Source organism: Mirounga angustirostris, unplaced genomic scaffold (assembly GCF_029215605.1).
Source record: "Mirounga angustirostris isolate CCGP_5_RB_7025 unplaced genomic scaffold, mMirAng1.0.hap1 SCAF_7, whole genome shotgun sequence".
Lineage (NCBI taxonomy): Eukaryota > Metazoa > Chordata > Mammalia > Carnivora > Phocidae > Mirounga > Mirounga angustirostris.
Window position 1 is genome coordinate 92,011,108 of NW_026991715.1, and position 16,994 is coordinate 92,028,101.

The 16,994-nt window shown below is 44.6% G+C and overlaps 1 protein-coding gene across 3 annotated transcripts in view; it reads right to left on the bottom strand.

Annotated features, from left to right (window-relative positions):
• The window catches only part of NSG2 (neuronal vesicle trafficking associated 2), a 117,050-nt gene that overhangs the window by 30,348 nt on the left and 69,708 nt on the right, over positions 1-16,994 (bottom strand). For all 3 annotated transcript variants that reach the window (XM_064596555.1, XM_064596553.1, XM_064596554.1), the window contains one exon: positions 7,713-7,796. In XM_064596555.1, coding sequence (XP_064452625.1) covers positions 7,713-7,796 — 84 coding nt within the window. The remainder of the gene's footprint in view (positions 1-7,712; positions 7,797-16,994) is intronic.

Genomic DNA, 16,994 nt, shown 5'->3' on the forward strand with positions numbered 1-16,994 from the left:
CCTGTATTCCCCCTTCTTCCATATTGCCTTTCATATTGTTTTTAGTGGGGGGGGGGCTAATTTGTCTGTGTTTGCCCATTTCCATGGTGTAAATACTCCCACTATGGTTGGTTACAAGCTTGCAACAGTTTAACAACTGGCTTGCAGACTTTTAATAACTGGCCCTCAGGAGGGGATGTGAGCCAGCTCCAGCCCCCGCTGAGGAGTCCCGTAGGAAAGAAGAATATTCACTAAACTCTAGCAGCCTTCTTGTACATCCAATGTATTAACTAGTCACTTGCTTTATTGCAGCATTTACTTACCAGTGTTTGTTTGAGTCAACAAGCATGAGAAGTCAGCAATTAAAAGCAGCTTCAGTTATTGAGCTATAGAGTGGTCACTGAGCCACCCAGACACCCAGGCCCGCACTGAAACCCTGAGCACATTCCTTCTGAGACAGCACCATGGAAGTTTTTGTTAAAAAAAAAAAAAGCCACATTTGCTTTTCAATGATCAATTGATAACAATATATATATTTCTGGAAGTTACTCTAACAGTACGATTCTATCAGGCCTGGAGAAAGCACCCAGACAGAAACATAGGCCAGCATCTTTATTCTGATTTTCAATAAAACCCTAGCCAGAAATGCAATAATAAACATCAAATATGATCAGGGCCTTTCTCTACCAAGTACTCATATGCAAATTCTTTCCTTTCCTGCCAGATAATGACTCTGTTCTTAACCCAGCAGGCAATGTTTTTAATAACTCACCTAGAATGTTCCTCAGAATAAAAAAATTTAAAAAAAAATAGGAGAGCAATAAGAACCAAGACAACAGATAATAAAGTAAAATGTCTTATCTCCAATTGCTGCTGTCAGCAAAGATTAGAATCCCATCTAAGGAAGGCAGCCCCTGGGGTTTTGATGAAAAATTGGCAGAAGCAAATGGCAAAGGTATAAATGGGGTCTCACCTCCCTTGGAATGTGGCATCAAGAAGAAGACATTTATGAGAATGTGTCATCGTCAAGAAGCTTAGGAACAGAGATAAAGCCCTGATTTTAAATAAAGATATTGAAAACGAGGCAGCCAGAGCTCTGGGGTTATTCAAATGCGGAGTTTCTTGGTCAGCCAGGGGGATTTTTTTGTTTACTCGTGCACCTGTTCATTCAGTCATTGAAGGCATCTTTTAGTTCCTAACGTGGCCAGGCACTGGCTAGGCTCTTGAGGTGCAAAGATGAAGGAAAACCATTCCAATCCCAAGTCAGTGCAAGACATGGCAGGTAAGTCCATGACGCCAACACCGTGTAACTGGTGCTAGAATAGAGGCTCGTACAGCAGGTGCAGGAAACCAAGGAGGAAGGACAGACCATGTGGGCAAGCCAGCAAGACCGCACAGGCCAGGGGCCATTTGGGTTGGGTGTTGAAGGGTGAGTATGGACTATGCCCACTGGTGAAGGCAGGAAAGGCATTCCAGCTGGAAGGCACAGCACGAAGAAAGACAGGGAGGCATACTGTGGACAGTGTCATAAGGGAAGTGCTTTGGGCGGTCAGAGCGCTTGTGGGAGAGGCAGGTGAGTTGTGGAGCTGCAGAGGACTTTAAAGGGGGCAAAGCCCTCATGGGATATGCGCTTTAGGAAGAGTCCTCCTCTGGAGTGGTGAGAAGAATGGACAGGAGCCTAAGAAAGGAGGCAGAGGGACCCAGGATGAGGCTGGGCAATGAGAGGATGGGTGAACGGAGAAGAAGGTACAGTTATTGGAGACTTTCAGGAGGGAGAGGGGCCTGGACTCTGCCGGCTTTTACACGTGGCACTTGAGCCTGGCGAGGCTGGTTCCAGGGCTGCCCCATACCTTTTCCCATGTTTGGGGGGGGGGGGACGCTAGTGGAGCAGAGGCCTGAGATGGAGTACCAAGGCCCCATCCTTTGGCCAGACAGAAGGGAAGGAGGAAAGGAACAACCGGCAGGTAAATTGGCTCAGCAACATCCCCAGAGAGCTACTCACTGGTAGCCCAGCTCCCATTCCACTGCAAGCAGCCTTGCCTGACTGCTGAGCCCCTGCGTAGGGCCTGGGAGCCCAGCCCAGCCACACAGCCTCCTGGTGTGGAACTTGGAGGAAGCACAGGCTCTCTGGGCCTGTTTCCCTTGCCTGTAAGTGGGGTGATGAGCTCACCAGCCCCGTATGCCAGGATCACTCAGTGAGATAGCATACATAAGGCACCAATCACAGGTCAGGAGCAGAGCAGGAATCCAAAAGAACTGAGTGGATCACAGCAGGTAGATGAAATAGTGAAAAAGCAAAGCCTTATAATGTTAGGCCTAAAGTTTCAACTGGACTTTTGTTTATTTTGTGTGATTTGTTCGTTGTTGCTTGTTTTTTTTTTTTTAGTAATAGCCCACAGACCCCTATTCTCTAAGAATTACTAGCCCTCCCACTTCTAGTCCTCCCCCACCTGACTTCCTGGTAATGTGTCCGTTTGCCTGACAAGAATGGTGAGTTCTAGTCCCTTACCACTTATGCATCCCTGCCATTCTGACTTCTCCCACTGACTGTGTTCTGGGTCCGATCTGCAGACATCCCCCTACCTGAGCTTGCCCGGGCCATAGCCACCAGAGTCAGACTTTCTGGACCCCAAATCGGGCTGTGGTCGGAGACGAATACTGAGGCAGTCCCATAAGACTGGGGCTCCAGTGGCCACACAGCAGACACCCACTCTATGCCAGGCCCCGTGCTGGGAACTGGAGACAATGTGGGTAGGCCAGAAGTGACCTTGTCCTCCAGGGACCAGAGGCTGGGGGCAGGTCTGCAGATACAGGAGCAGCTAGCTACAGTACAGCGGCATTCAAGGCCCCATGTGACCTGCAGAGCCAAGAGGAGGCACCAAACCCAGCTGAGAGGATCAGGGGAAGCATCCCAGAGGAGCTGATCCTATAGGCACAATATAGCTGAGAAGGTGGCCAGAATGTTCTTGACGAATCCACATTTGTGAACTCCCCCAGAGCAAGGATTTTGTCTTATGCATCTTTGTGTCTCCCAGCAACAAGCATTTGGACCAGCCCAGAAAAAATATTAATAAAGACAAAAAAGAAAGAGGGGAAAAAGGAAGGAAAGAAGGCAAGCCAGCCACAGAATGGGCACGGGCAATGGCAAGGTGGCATGGAGGTGTGGCAGAGAGAGCTATAGCTGGGTTCCTATCTTGTTCTAACACTTCCGGGCTGAATGACCTTCGAAGCCACCTCACTTCTCTGAGCATCAAGTTCCTCATCTGTAAAATGGGGATAACAATAAGCATTGTTGTTGTTAGGCTGGAAAGTAGATTAAAAGCGTTTTTTAATAGATACCGGGATTATTCATGTTATAACCAATGTGTTGAGAAATAGCCTACAAAAAAAAATTGCCTACACTCCCCAGTAGGCAAAGAGGTCACGGTAGGCAGCCAGGGGCTGCCCATGAATCCTGACATTGAACTGGCCACCCTTGAACAATTCTGCATGTTTCCCCAGCCATGTTCCCAAAGGGGAAAGCCAGAAAGGTAGGCCCAGTTTTGTCTCAACCAACAGACAAAAGCTGGCTAATTAGGCAGGAAACTAAGAACCCAGGAGGAAGAAAGGGGATCTGAACAGGAAAGAAATAAGATGATCATTCATTAAGATCTAAAGTGTGCCAAGGACTTACACTATTTGTTATGTCCACAGTGTGTCTTGGTTTATTGATGAGGAATCAGGAGCTCAGAAAGGTGAAGGGACTTTCCCAAGGTCATGGAGCTAAGAGGTGACAGAGATGTGATCTCAGCTTCCCAGGTCATTCTAGCCCCGAGGCCCTAGAACAACCTCTCATCAACCTAACACAGTGGCCTCCAAATGAAAAATTCAGTTCCTTCTCACACCAGCTTGGGGGACAACCAGGTCTGACAGCATGGCCGGATACAACAGCACCCTGCACCGACCAGCATCCTGCACCGACCAGCACCCTGCACCGACCAGCACCCTGCACAGACCAGCACCCTGCACCGACCAGCACCCTGCACAGACCAGCACCCTGCACAGAACAGCACCTTGCACAGACCAGCACCCTGCACAGAACAGCACCCTGCACAGCGCCTTCCATGGCAAAATGAGCTTTAGAGGAACACTCAGCTCCCAAGACTAAGAAAGAAGGAGGGGCTCCTCTCTGCATGCTACTGTTTTCTTAAATAGTCTGCTGAACACTTTCTCAAGTCTGTGACCTCTCACAAGAGCTTTCTTGGTTTTAGAAAAGACAAAAAGTCCAGGCAATTCTTTCAGCCAGGCTTTCTCACTTCATTGCCCCGCCACTCTCTCCTCTCATTCTCTCTTATGTGGCTTTGAGCCGCTCTGTCTAGATCAGCTCTGAAATGTGAAGTCATAAGCCTTTCCACCTCTGTGAGGGTATTGGAATAAGGGACAGATGCATCGTTGCCATCCCCATGGTTACCTCCTCCACGAGCAATATCCCTGGGAAGTAGCCCAGCCACTGTTTACCAGCACCACACTCTCTAAGACTAACTGGGAATTCTGACTTCCAGCCTTGGTTCTCCAGCACAGAGCTCCATCCTGAGCCCCAGGCCATTTACATACAAGGGTGACCAGACCACCATTCATGGCCCATATGCTCCAGGCACCTCTCACTCAATGCATGCCCCCAACCTAGGTCCCCCAGTTTCTCCTTCAGTGGACAGAGTCCTCCTGCCCAGCCAGCCAAGCCAAACACCAAGGAGTCCCCCTTTTCCCACCAGGAACAAGTCCTATAAATTCTATCTTCAAAACAGACCACCTGGGCCCCAAGCCTTGTTGCAGCCAATAGCTCAGACCCTCAGACTCTCCCACAAAGCCTCCTCCCAGGTCCTCAAGCCACCCTCACCGCAACAGATATATCCTCCACACAACCCAGAGGCAGCTCTCTTTAAGAAAGCAAAAAAAGGCTAATGAATGCTCACAACTTTACATAAACAAACGGATTTCCTCCATTCCTCCCATTTTGTTCCTAGTGGCAGGGTCCTCTGCCCACCCCTGACACCCGTGCTGACAAAGGACTGCTGCCCCCAAACCCAACACCCTTCCTTCTTGACCCCCAGGACTAATCGAGTCAAGCTGCCTGGGGGAGCTTCTGCAGCCCCAGACCCTGACTGAGCCCCTCCTTTTCTCTTCGTTGACTCACTTCTGTTCTGCTCGAATGGGGAATGACCCACCACGACAGGTGGCGTGGCTGAACAGAAAAGTCGCTCTGGCTCAGCTCTGAGCCCCGGCCCTGCTACTTGCTGGCTAGAGGAGCAGATCACGTCACTGCTCCGAGCCATGGCTCCCCTTCGAGAAATGGAGGATTACATCAGTCTCTCAGGGGCTTGTGGGCAGTAAATACGATTAAATAGCAACATCACCAAAAGTGGTCAAAGAAGAGGAAAAAATCATCCAACATCACCGCTGTAACATGGCCACAGAGGGCATATACTGATACATTCTTGCCATGTCTTTTTCCCTGTTTACTTGTGGGTTTTTGCATAGTTCCAATCCTGGAAAACACACAATTTGAATCCTTGCTTTCTTCACTCAACTTTCCCTCTGAAGTATTTGCCCAAATTATTGTGTCTTCATAGCTATCATTGTAAAGCAACTGATAAATAAGGAATAATTCCATCAGAAGCTTGTAACACTGAAGTATTTGCCCAGATTATTGTGTGTCTTCATAATCATCATTGTAAAGCGACTGATAAATAAGGAATAATTCCATCAGAAGCTTGTAACACTCTATTTGGTAAAAAAAAAAAAAAAAAGAAATTAATAATCCTACTTTTTTTCTGATTATCAAAATCATGCATGCTCATATCAAATTTGGAAAGCACGGGAAAGTAAAAAGAGATGAAAATATTGCAGAAGCCCATAATTCTGAGTAAATGAAATACTTTCTGAGAGAAAGGGAACCCTGAGAAACTGCTAAAATAATCCATCGTATGACTGTGGTCTTATTTACAGAATCATGAGGAAGTTGTTGAAAATGTAGCATTATTTCCAATACTTTGATGTTCTAAATAACATTGCAGTAAAAGTTCTTGCACGTGAATCTGGGCATATTTCTAATTGTCTCCGCTGCCAGGAGAACAGGTCAGCTTACTCTCTGGCCCTGTGCATATACTTTATGCACCAAGGTACCCTCACCTTCCCCTTGAAGCTCTGATCAGGCTCATTCTTGTGGGCATGCAGTTCAGGCCAGGTCCATATTCACGGGGCCTACACTGTGAGCCAGACACTGAAGTTACTGCCAAAAATACGAGCAGCCCCTGCCCTCAAAGAGGGCATCAGCATCCAGGGAGCTCCCACACTCCAAGGGATGCATACAGAGGGGCCGCACACCCTCTCAGGCTCACACACCCAGCGGCTCTAACCCAGATTTAACAGGGAGATAGGGAGGGACGGGAACAGACCAACACGTTTATCCATGTACACACTCCAACCAAGGGCTGTTTTCACTTTCAAAGCCCCCAGTCACAGCTGACACTGAAGAGCTACTGTTCTTTTGTATTTGTCATGTACAGATCGTAGTGCTCTGCATGTCTTCTGCACTTGACCCTCACAGTGACCCTACTATTACCTCCATCTGATACATGAGGTTTGCGGACTTGCCGCGGCCACTTGGCCTGGTATAAAGTGGAAACAGGGCTCATACCCAGCCAGACTGCTCCAATATCCATCTAGAGAACCACTTTGTTCTAGTTAAATCATGGCTGATTTTGCCTCCTAAAGATCTTTTAAGTCTGTCCATGTCTCTCCATCTGCTCACCATTCTTGTTGGAGCCACTGTCTCTTTCTACTTGGACGATTGCAGTAGCCTAATAGTCTCCAAACATTCCCTCTTTCCCGCTACAGTCCACTGGCCACATAAAAGCCAGTGGACTTTATTTAAAACTCAATTAAATCGTGTCTCTTCCCTTCTTGAAGTCCTTCCGAGGCTTCCCTTATGCTTCTAGCATAAAATCCAAACTCCTCCATAGAGTCTACACAGCCTAGAATTGTCTGCTTTCTGCCCACTTCTCCTGTCTCATATCTGCCTGCTCCCTGCCCCCTTCTAAGAGCCTAGCCTCACTGCCCGTATTCTTATTCAGAGTTGGGACCAGCTTCAGGGTCTTTACACAAGTTGTGCTCTTCTCAGCTTCCTAAGTGACTTCTCCAGGGCACTTCCCTCAAGTTCCTCCCTTCGTCCTTGCAGAGCATGCTTCATGACTCCTTCATCACAGTGATATATATTTACCAGCCCTCCTAGTGACCGCTCACCAAGAAATAGAAGGTCAACCATTTGGGTTTTTTCCACTAAGAAGTCAGGGTTTTTTTCCCCTTCGTCTTTTTTGTATTTTGTTACAACCATCCACTGACTAAAATCTGAGGGTTTTTTTTTTATATATATATACATTTCCATCATATTTCCTGGAGATTGTGATGGAAAGGTAGAGAGATGGGGACAGGGGGAAAAAGAAGAAAGGAGGCACATTCATCAATTATCAAATTATCTGAGCATTCCAGAGCAGAAGAGAGCATAAATAGTCCTCCAGAGGCAGAGCTTTTGTTATTTCATTAGACTCAGTGAGCCAGATAGTGTGGCCTCAGGAAATCCTCCAAAATAGCCTCTATCATTTCCCACTCCCCAGTAGCACCTGCTTTACTAGCGTGGGGAGTCTTGAGCTGGCTGAAGCCAGCCTTAGCTTTACAATTTGTGTAAAGAAACTGACCGTAAATTCGGCGATTTTCGGCACCCGAAACTTCCCTTTGTTCTTCTGTTCAGGCTGATATTCTGTTCTTGTCTTCACAATCACCTGAAATGTTCAACGAGGGTTAGCACAACTGGAGACTTGAACTGCTTCTTTTTTCTTTTCTTTTTCTCAGTAGCTAGAATTTTTATACATTGCATAAAGATCAGAAGATAAAGAACTTCCTTCTCAAACATACAAGAAAGTAGAAAATTCAAATTACCCATACTTCCCCATGCCAACAGAGACAACCATAAGTGACAATTTGGTTCGCACCTTTCCAGATGTTTTTATATGCATACATACGCATATATTAGATATATGTGTGCTATTTATATAAACATATATTTTCTTTTTATGTGACAGATTCATACTTCATGAATTATAACCTACTTTAAACATACAACAATATATTAACATATATTTATGTAGACAAATACACAATTGTATTTTGCCTTTTGATGAAGCATAATATTTCACCGTATGCATATACTACAATGAATCCGATGAGTCTCTATTGTTGAACATTTAAGTTGTTTCCACAGTTTGGGTTATGTAAACAAGTTATGATGAACATCTTGTAGCTCAACCTTTATATATACACTTGATTCCAATTTGACTTAGGCACTTGCACCGAGAAAAACATAAAGGTCTTTGAATCTCTTGTATCATCTTGTTTTTCTAAAGTCTGAATATTTTGCAGAGGTGGTTAATATCTTATCAAGATATGCTGTCAACCTGCCAAGACATTTATGGAACTCCATCCCACTGTGTAGGCAAAGTGAAAGAAAAAAAGAACCTGACAGATAATCAATAACCATGGCCAAGTGCCACAGTGTCAAGGGGAACACAGAAGCTGTCTGAGACTCAGGGCCTCACCTGTAAAATATGGGCAATAATCATAATCATCATCCCTATTTCATAAGGTTGTTTTGAGGGTTAAATGAGATGAAAATGGGTAATATTTTTGGAATTATTTATTATGTGCCAGAACTAGATCAAGCATTTCATAAGCCTTTATCTACATACCACTACTATTTCCAGTCTTCGGATAAGGAAACTGAAGCTCAGAGATACTAAGTCACTTGCCCAAGGTCACTCAGCTAAAAGGAAGCTGCCTTCTAACCATGATCACTCTTACTTCTCACTGGAGCTTAAATTAACCGAAACTTCACTGAAAACTCCCACCACGTTTTCCTGGAGACAGTAGTCAAGTGTACTGACTCAAGCAAAAAATTCTCCTATGAAGAATAATCTTTAAGTCTGTAAGGCATGCCATTAACTAAATGTAGCTCAAAAAGGAAAGGATGGAGAAAGGACTACTATTACTGAACATTGCCTGTGTGGCACTTACATATGCTGGTTAAGGAGGCTCGGCGACCAGCCCATCTAATACTTCTCTTCCTCCCCATGACCTAGAACCCAAAATTTGCAGATGTCAGTCTGCTCTTGTGTCCCACCCCTCTCTGTAGTCTGCTCCTCCAAACAATGGAAGTGAGCCTTGGCTCCTTCAAATAGGGAAGTAGGGCAGCCAAATAAGGGTGACGGTCTTTTGGGAGGTGGGGTGGGTTGTTCTGTTATTTTTATTTTCTTTCTACCTCCCCTTCCAAAGAATAGGAAAGCAGAAGCTTCTTTGGCACAGGTAATAAAAATAAGTCTCATGCTTTGCAAATTTACCATATAGCAGGCACTGAACATTTGACATGCATAGCTCACTTAATTCCATGCTGTGGAGCAGACACTGATACTGTCAGTACTGTAGGAAGGTGTAAGGGTATGTGCTGGGTTTGAACACTAGCTCCACTCCTAAGCCTTCTGTGTCTTTGTTTTCTCCTCTATAAAATGGGACAATAACCATAAATATCTCATTGGGTTGTTATGAGGCTTAAATGAGTTAATAGAAGATAAGCACTCAGACCATTCATTCAAAAACAAATGTTTATTTGCACACTGCCTCTGAGTGCTGCCAAATTTTCTTCCATGGATGTTCAAAGCAGATGTGGAATGGAGCCTGGCCTGCACTTGTCAGCCTGCAGGTCCTCCCTACCCAGTCCAACAAGAGCAACACAAGGGCTTCTCAACAACAATGCTGTTCAAGCATGCTCCTGACCTCCTGTCTGGAAAAAAAAAAAAAAGGTAGGGAGTGATGGATGAATAGAAATTTCCTGGGTGAGGGACGCCTGGGTGGCTCAGTTGGTTAAGCGTCTGCCTTCAGCTCAAGTCATGATCCCAGGGTCCTGGGATCGAATGCCGCATTGAGCTCCCTGCTCAGCGGGGACTCTGCTTCTCTCTCTCTCTCTCTACCCCTCACTCGTGCTTTCTCTCACTCTCACTTTCTCTCTCTCAAATAAATAAATAAAATCTTTAAAAAAAAATTTCATCATAACAGACTAGAGAAAGCGTCATCTACTGGCCTTGAAGAAATAAGCTGACATGTTACAAGAAGACTATGCAGCTGGAAGGCAGACTCTAGATGCTGAAAGTGACCTCAGCTGACAGCCAGGTCACTCAAGAAGATGGGGACTTCAGTCCTACAACCACAAGTAACTGAATACTGCCAACAACCTCAGCAGGCTTGGAAGAGGACCCTGAGTGCCAGACGAGAAGGCAGCCTGGCCAACACCTTGACTTCAGACCTGTGAGACCCCAAGCAGAGAACACAGCTAACCTGTGCCCCGACTTCTGACCTACAAAAACTGCAAGATAATATATTTGTGTAGTTTTAAGCCATTACATTTTTGGAAATTTATTGTACAACGATAGAAAACTGATATGCTTTCCCACACTGCCAAGTCCATCTCAACCAACAACCATCTTTTGGGTTGATCTGTTTGCGGCTAGATCCTTAGCCATCAGATCTCAGGTGTTTACGCATCACAGAGGAAATGTTAAGAAGCATTTGCTTCTTAGTCCTTCTCTCTGCCCCTTAATTTCTATAAACATTTTTTTCCAAAGCTTCTCAAAAAGCTCAAAATCATTTTCATCATTCCACATAAATTTAAAAGACCCTATGCATAGCCGACATTTTGAGACAGGTGACAGAACTTTAAAAATATTACTGTCGGAATAACATTCTAAATACCATATTAAACATTTTGTGGTTGCTTCCCTAGCATCCATTTAGATCAAAAGTCCCCAGATATTCCTTTTGGGAACCCACTGCTGCCCCTTTGTGTGGCAGCCATGTGGTTTGGTGAGATTGATGCCTCCCTTCATGATAGGAATGGTAGGTTAAGCCAATCAGGGCCTACTATCCTCTTGATCACAAAATATGATTGGCTCAAGATTAGGACCAATGAGATATGAGGCAATATTGACCAGGGACTTGGGGAAAGAAGCCTCCTTGCTCTTTATGGGTGTTCCTCAAAGAGCATGCTCTTCCTCTGGCTGGTGTGGTGAGGACTTGAGTTCTGAAACTTCTGTAGAGATTGTTGTCACAATAAGGAGGAGCCAAGATGAAGACAAAGGTGGCATATGAAGGAGAGCAGAGCTAAGAGGAACCTAGAGAAATGGAGATGGGCCCTGATGACACACTGCCCTCTGGATCACACCTTGCCTAAAGTTCACATTGAACTCTGCAGTTATAGGGGCCAATATATACTCTTTGAGCCTTCGTCCAATTTGGATTAGGTTTTCTGTTACCTGAGGTAAAAAGCTCTAGCTGATAAAAAATATGTTCCAAGAAAAATGAACTGAAAAGCTATTAGAATTTAGTAAGACAGCCAAATAGTAAATAAGCATAAAAAAATCAGATTTTTTTGGCACCAGCAAAAAAAAAAAAAAAAAAAAAAAACCTCAAAATATAATGGATCCACCAAAACATACAAATAAAATGTTCATGGCCACTTTTTTCATAATATCCCTGAACTGAGAACAATCTAAAAGTCCATTAATAGGAGAATGCATAAATTATGGTTTATTCATAAAATGGAATGCCACACACATGGGTGAATCTTACAGACACTACCTTGAACAAAATCTGACACAAAATTTTTTTGTATATTGTATGATTTCATTTATATCAAGTTCAAAATATATATAGAAAATTTATATATTACTTTATATAATTTATATATAATATTTATAATAAATACATAAATAACATGTAATATTTATAAGTATATATATACTATTTCTTTTTAAAGTCTCCCGTTTACCATTTGCAGTAATGGTGGGGGTGCTGAGTTTAGGCAGAGTTGAGGTCATAGCCCTCCTTCAAATCCATGTCCTGCTTTGCCCTAAACCCCTATGACAGGCTGCTTATGCCCTGAGTGACTTTCTAATGAAAGGGGTCTTTTTGGTTTTGGAGCCCCATTTCTCAAACTACCAAGATCAAACACAGGCCACAGGTCAGGTGGGTACCTGACCCAGGCTGGTCCTCAGTCTTCTCCTCTCTTTAGCTAAGCCACATTTTCCCCAAAAGCAATCCAGGTTGCTTAATATTTTACCATCGCCCCTAAGGAAATGTTAGCTCATTAGAACCCCATCTCCACATCAAAAGCAGGTCTTTGCCCATTTGCCTAGAACAAGAACAGACAGTCCTGGCCTCTTCTCTGACCTCTCACTGGTAGGCTTGTTTGCTCCCTACCCCTTGAAATGCCCTTCTCCCTTGGGTCCATGGCCATATTTCTCTTGGTTCTCTTCCTGTTCACTGACCAGCTCTCCTCAGTTTCCCTTTCAAGATCCTCCCTTCTGCTTAACCTCTCAATGATAGAATTTCTCAGGGTGAAGTCATGGGCACGCTTCCCTCCTACACACTTCCTCTGAGTGTTCGCACTCCTATAACTTCCAAGTCCATCTTTATCCTTATAACTAAATTCAGACCTCATCCAGCATTCAGATTCTCCTACTGGACATTTGCCCTTGGACCAATCTGCCTAAATATACCATGTCCACAGCAAAGCTCTTGGGTTCCCAGATCCACCTGCCCCTTAACATTTCTTCCCCAAGCCATCCCCCCCAAATAGCAGCAATATCCATGCCAGTGCTTATGTCAAATACAGGAATTCTCCCATGACTCCTCCCTTCCCTGAACTCTCCAAATCCATTTCAGCACCAGCTCCTACTTCTCAAAAACTTCTCTCAAATTAACCCATCTGTCCAGTCACACTGCCTTCACCCTAGTCCAGAGCATTGTCATCTCTCCATGAATGGTTTCTCTGGCCAGCTTCTTGTTTCCATTCTTGCCTCCCCAAACTTAGGGAAAAGGGTTTTCTAGAGCGAGGGAACAGCATATACCAGCATACATTCAGGAGACACTCAGGAGGCTGGCACATGGAGGAGCCACAGGAAATGGCTTTGAGTGGCCAGAGCATAGGGTAGGTGAAAGTGAGGGGTAAACAGAGGCTCTGAATGCCACACCAAGCATCTTGAAGATTAACTTGAAAGCAGTGAAAATCCAAGGAAGGATTATAAACCAGAGAGTAGCTTTCCAGATGTATATTACAGGTAATGGAGAAGCCTCTGGCCACAGTGAGATACACTGGAAAGATGCAGAGAACAGGAGAAATACAACCCTACAGAGTTACTGGAATCAACCAGCTATTGGGCGTGTCATGAAATTTGGTGTTCTGTTCCCATGGAGGGGAGCCAGAAACATTTCCCTTCTATAAAAGAAGATACAGCAACAGTCGCTTTTTTTTTTTTTTTTTTAGTACTATGAAGGGGAAAGCATAAGAACTGTTAGCAAATCATTAATTGTACCTTGGAGGAATCAGCTTACATAAGCAAAGAAAGAGAGAAGAGAAAATATATTTGCAAAGAAAGGCTCTATTTTCTGCAGTTGAAAAAAAAAAGTGGGGAAAATGGAGCCCTGAGCTCTTGACTAATAACAGAAAGGGGGGGAGGGAAGTGGAGAGAGAAGAGGAAAAATCCTTTCTATGCTTTTTATCATTTAAAGTGGGGTCTTACAAATATTTGGGAAAATGAACCTCCAGATTTTCAAATACCATTGTGGATTTGGGCAAAGATATAATTTGTTTTCATATTTATACATCAGTCCCCATTGTCCTGTCAGTGGCTGATATGAAGAACATAATTTAACATAATTGGCATTGTGAAAATGGGATAAATTATTCATCCCAAAAGGACCCCTAGTCTGGATATATTCTCCCTTCACTGGCAAGGCCAGATAATACATGGTGGTTCAGATGGCGCAAAGTACAGATCATAAAAATTTAAAATACTACTTCCCGGGATTATCAATAATGAAGAGGTTCCCACATGGAGAGGCCCCAGGATTGGCAAGAACAATAAATAAAAGTGCAGAAGTGCTGACAATGACCAAGATTGTATTTTTATGAGCTGCACTTGCACAGGCCAAAAATAGATCTAAGTTGTACCCTGCTGCTCATCCCTGCTGCTAAGAGAGAAGTTCAGAGCAGGACAGGGAATCTGCCGAGCACCTACTATGTGCCAGGCACTGTTCTAGGGGGTCTACTGATGTGTACTCTGTTAATTCTCATAACTTTCCTCACAACCTTCTCTCCAATCTTCATGTATCTCCTTTAAAATCATTATTATTCCCATTTTTCAAATGAGACAATTCAGCCTCAGAGAATTCGTCACTTGCCTATGATCAAATGACTGGTAAGTAGTTGAACTGGTGGTTCAAACTCAAGATTACCTTGCTCTTTCCTATCATTGTTTTAAAATGGGTACCCAGGAGCGCTTGGGTGGCTCAGTTGAGTAAGCATCTGACTCTTGATTTCTGCTCAGGTCATGATCTGAAGGTCCTGGGATCCAACCCTGAATTGGGCTCTGTGCTCAGCAGGGAGTCTGCTTGAGATTCTCTCCCTCTGCCCCTCCTCTCTCTCTCTCTCTGCCTCCCCAAAATAAATAAAATCTTTAAAAAATTTTAAATAAAATAAAATGGGTACCCACTACCACTGTGCCAAAAGCTGTACATCTTATATCATACGAAACCCTCTCAATCACTCTGAAGTAAGAATGATTATCCCCATTGTACAGATGAGGAACCTGAGTCTTGGAGAGCAGAAATGACCTCATAACCTCACAAGGCCACTAAGAAGCAGAACCAAAGCTTGAATCTAAGCTTTTGGCTCAGATCCAAGTGCCACCCACTAGGAAGGTCACCATTCAAGAATTCTAACTCTGATCTTGTGGCACCTGGTACACACGAGGGGAATCCATACATACTTTTGAATGAGTGAATCCCATCTGTAAAGAGACAAGGTGAAATTGACCAGATGGGGCCTGAATACTTAGTTGGGAACTTTCTCCCATTTCCCTTGCTCACCTCAACCCATACTCCATCTTTCTGGGTTTGAGTCTCTTCTCTTTCTCTGGGCCCTCAAAGCTTGGTAAGGGCCCAGAACACAGGGTAAAATGTCAGTGCTCAGAGGACATTAACGGTAGTGTTGTCCAACCCTATCAACTCACAGATGGGGAGATGGGAGCCCAGGGAGGGGAAGGTATTTGCTACAGGTCACACAGCAAGACTGGGTCAGAAGCGGGACTCTAGTAAGGGCCTGCTCATTCCCAGTCTAGGGCCCTTTCCATGGGATCAGGTCTCTTTTCCTTGCTGGGCTTTTACTTTTTCCGAGGCAGAATGGAAGGTGGGCCCATATGGCCTCAAATGCACCGGCCAGCCCACTAAGCCTATGACTGTCCAACCCCCCGGCAGTACGTAGCATGCGGGGACATGAGGGACTCTCCATATAGTCCTCTCTGGGGTTTGGGGTGTGGGGAGGGCTCCAACTTCTGTTCTGAGTGGAAACTAGCCTCCTGGGCTGGAATCTTTATAGTAGAGATCCTCAGATCTGCCCCTGGGCTTGTCTTCTGCGGTCCAGAGGCCCAGCCCACTTCACTGCTCAGCACTCCTTGAGGCCTGGGGCCAGCCCTGTGCTGCCCACAAACAGATGAGAATGGTAATAAGCAACAACAATAACAACAGCCTCGCACTAGCATCTACTCTGTGCTGGACACTGGGGTGAACACTCGACATGCATTTTCTCATTTCACCCCTGAAACAGTTGTTAGAGGAAGAGATTATTGTCCTCATTTTACCAGCGAGGAAACAGAGGGACAGAGTGGTTAATAAACCTGCCCAGGGTCACACAGCAAGTAGGTGCAAGAGTGAGGGTTCAAATTCAAAGTGCACTGCTATAATGCCTTCCTCTACATGCAGGGATGCCGGCTTGCTCCGTGTGTGAGTGTGAGCAAGTCACTTCCGTGCTCCAAGACTGTCTCACCATCTGTGAGAATGGGGGTGATTTTTTTAAAAGTAGAAAATTTGATACATGCTCATGATAAAAATAAAGCTTGAAAAATATGGAATGAAAGTCTTTAAACAGTCCACCCTCCAACCCCTATCCCTACTCCCTGAACATTTAATGGTTTCTTGTGCATCTGTCCAGAATTGTTTTATGAATGATAAGAACAAAACATACACACAGATGTGTTTCCACAAATGAGATGACTCCGTGCCATGCTCTTTAAAGCTATTCTAACTGAGCGGGTGTCTGTGGTTCCTCTCACATTAGCACAAGCAAGAATGCTTCATTCTCCTAGCAACCACTCAGTATTCCACATCCACGCGCTAGGGTTCATCTAACCAGCCCAGTCGCATGGAACATTCCAGTTGTTCACAGGTTTTCTTTATGCATAAGCCTTTGCATACTTGAAAGAGTATACCCATAAGGTAACTTCCTACCAGTAGGAAGCATACCAAGAGAAGGTACGCATAGTTTAAATTTTATAAACAATGTCAAAACACCCTCTGCAAAACATTGCACCAAATTATATAACCGACCAGACTGTATGGAGATCTGCTTTGCCTCAGTACTAGCAACACTGGGCTTTATCAAATGTTGTAGGGTCGGGGGGGGGGGTTGTTTTGTTTTTGCCATTCTAATAGGTAAAAAGTTATATTTTGTTTAAAATTATATTTTGAAAATTATAAAAATTTTAAATATGCTGAGTGGTCATTTTTATATCTATTTACTGGAATTGCCTGGTCAGAGCCTTTGCCCGGATTCATGGTGATTTATAATCTGTGTCTTGAGAGTGTCTGAAGAGCAGAACGAAGGGGCTCTGTGAACCTCAAATGTGCAGAGATGTGCATTTCTGCTGCTCCCTAGGGAATGGCTGGCGGTTCTCTGATCCTGTGCTTCAGGGAGAAAAAGAACCCTCTTTTTAAAGCCACGAGAGAAGCCAAGAAGGCTTGCGGGACTCAGTGACAGGAGAAGCATCTCCTTTGGCCACATCCGTCCAGGTCCACCCTGTCGGATCCCCTGTACCTTC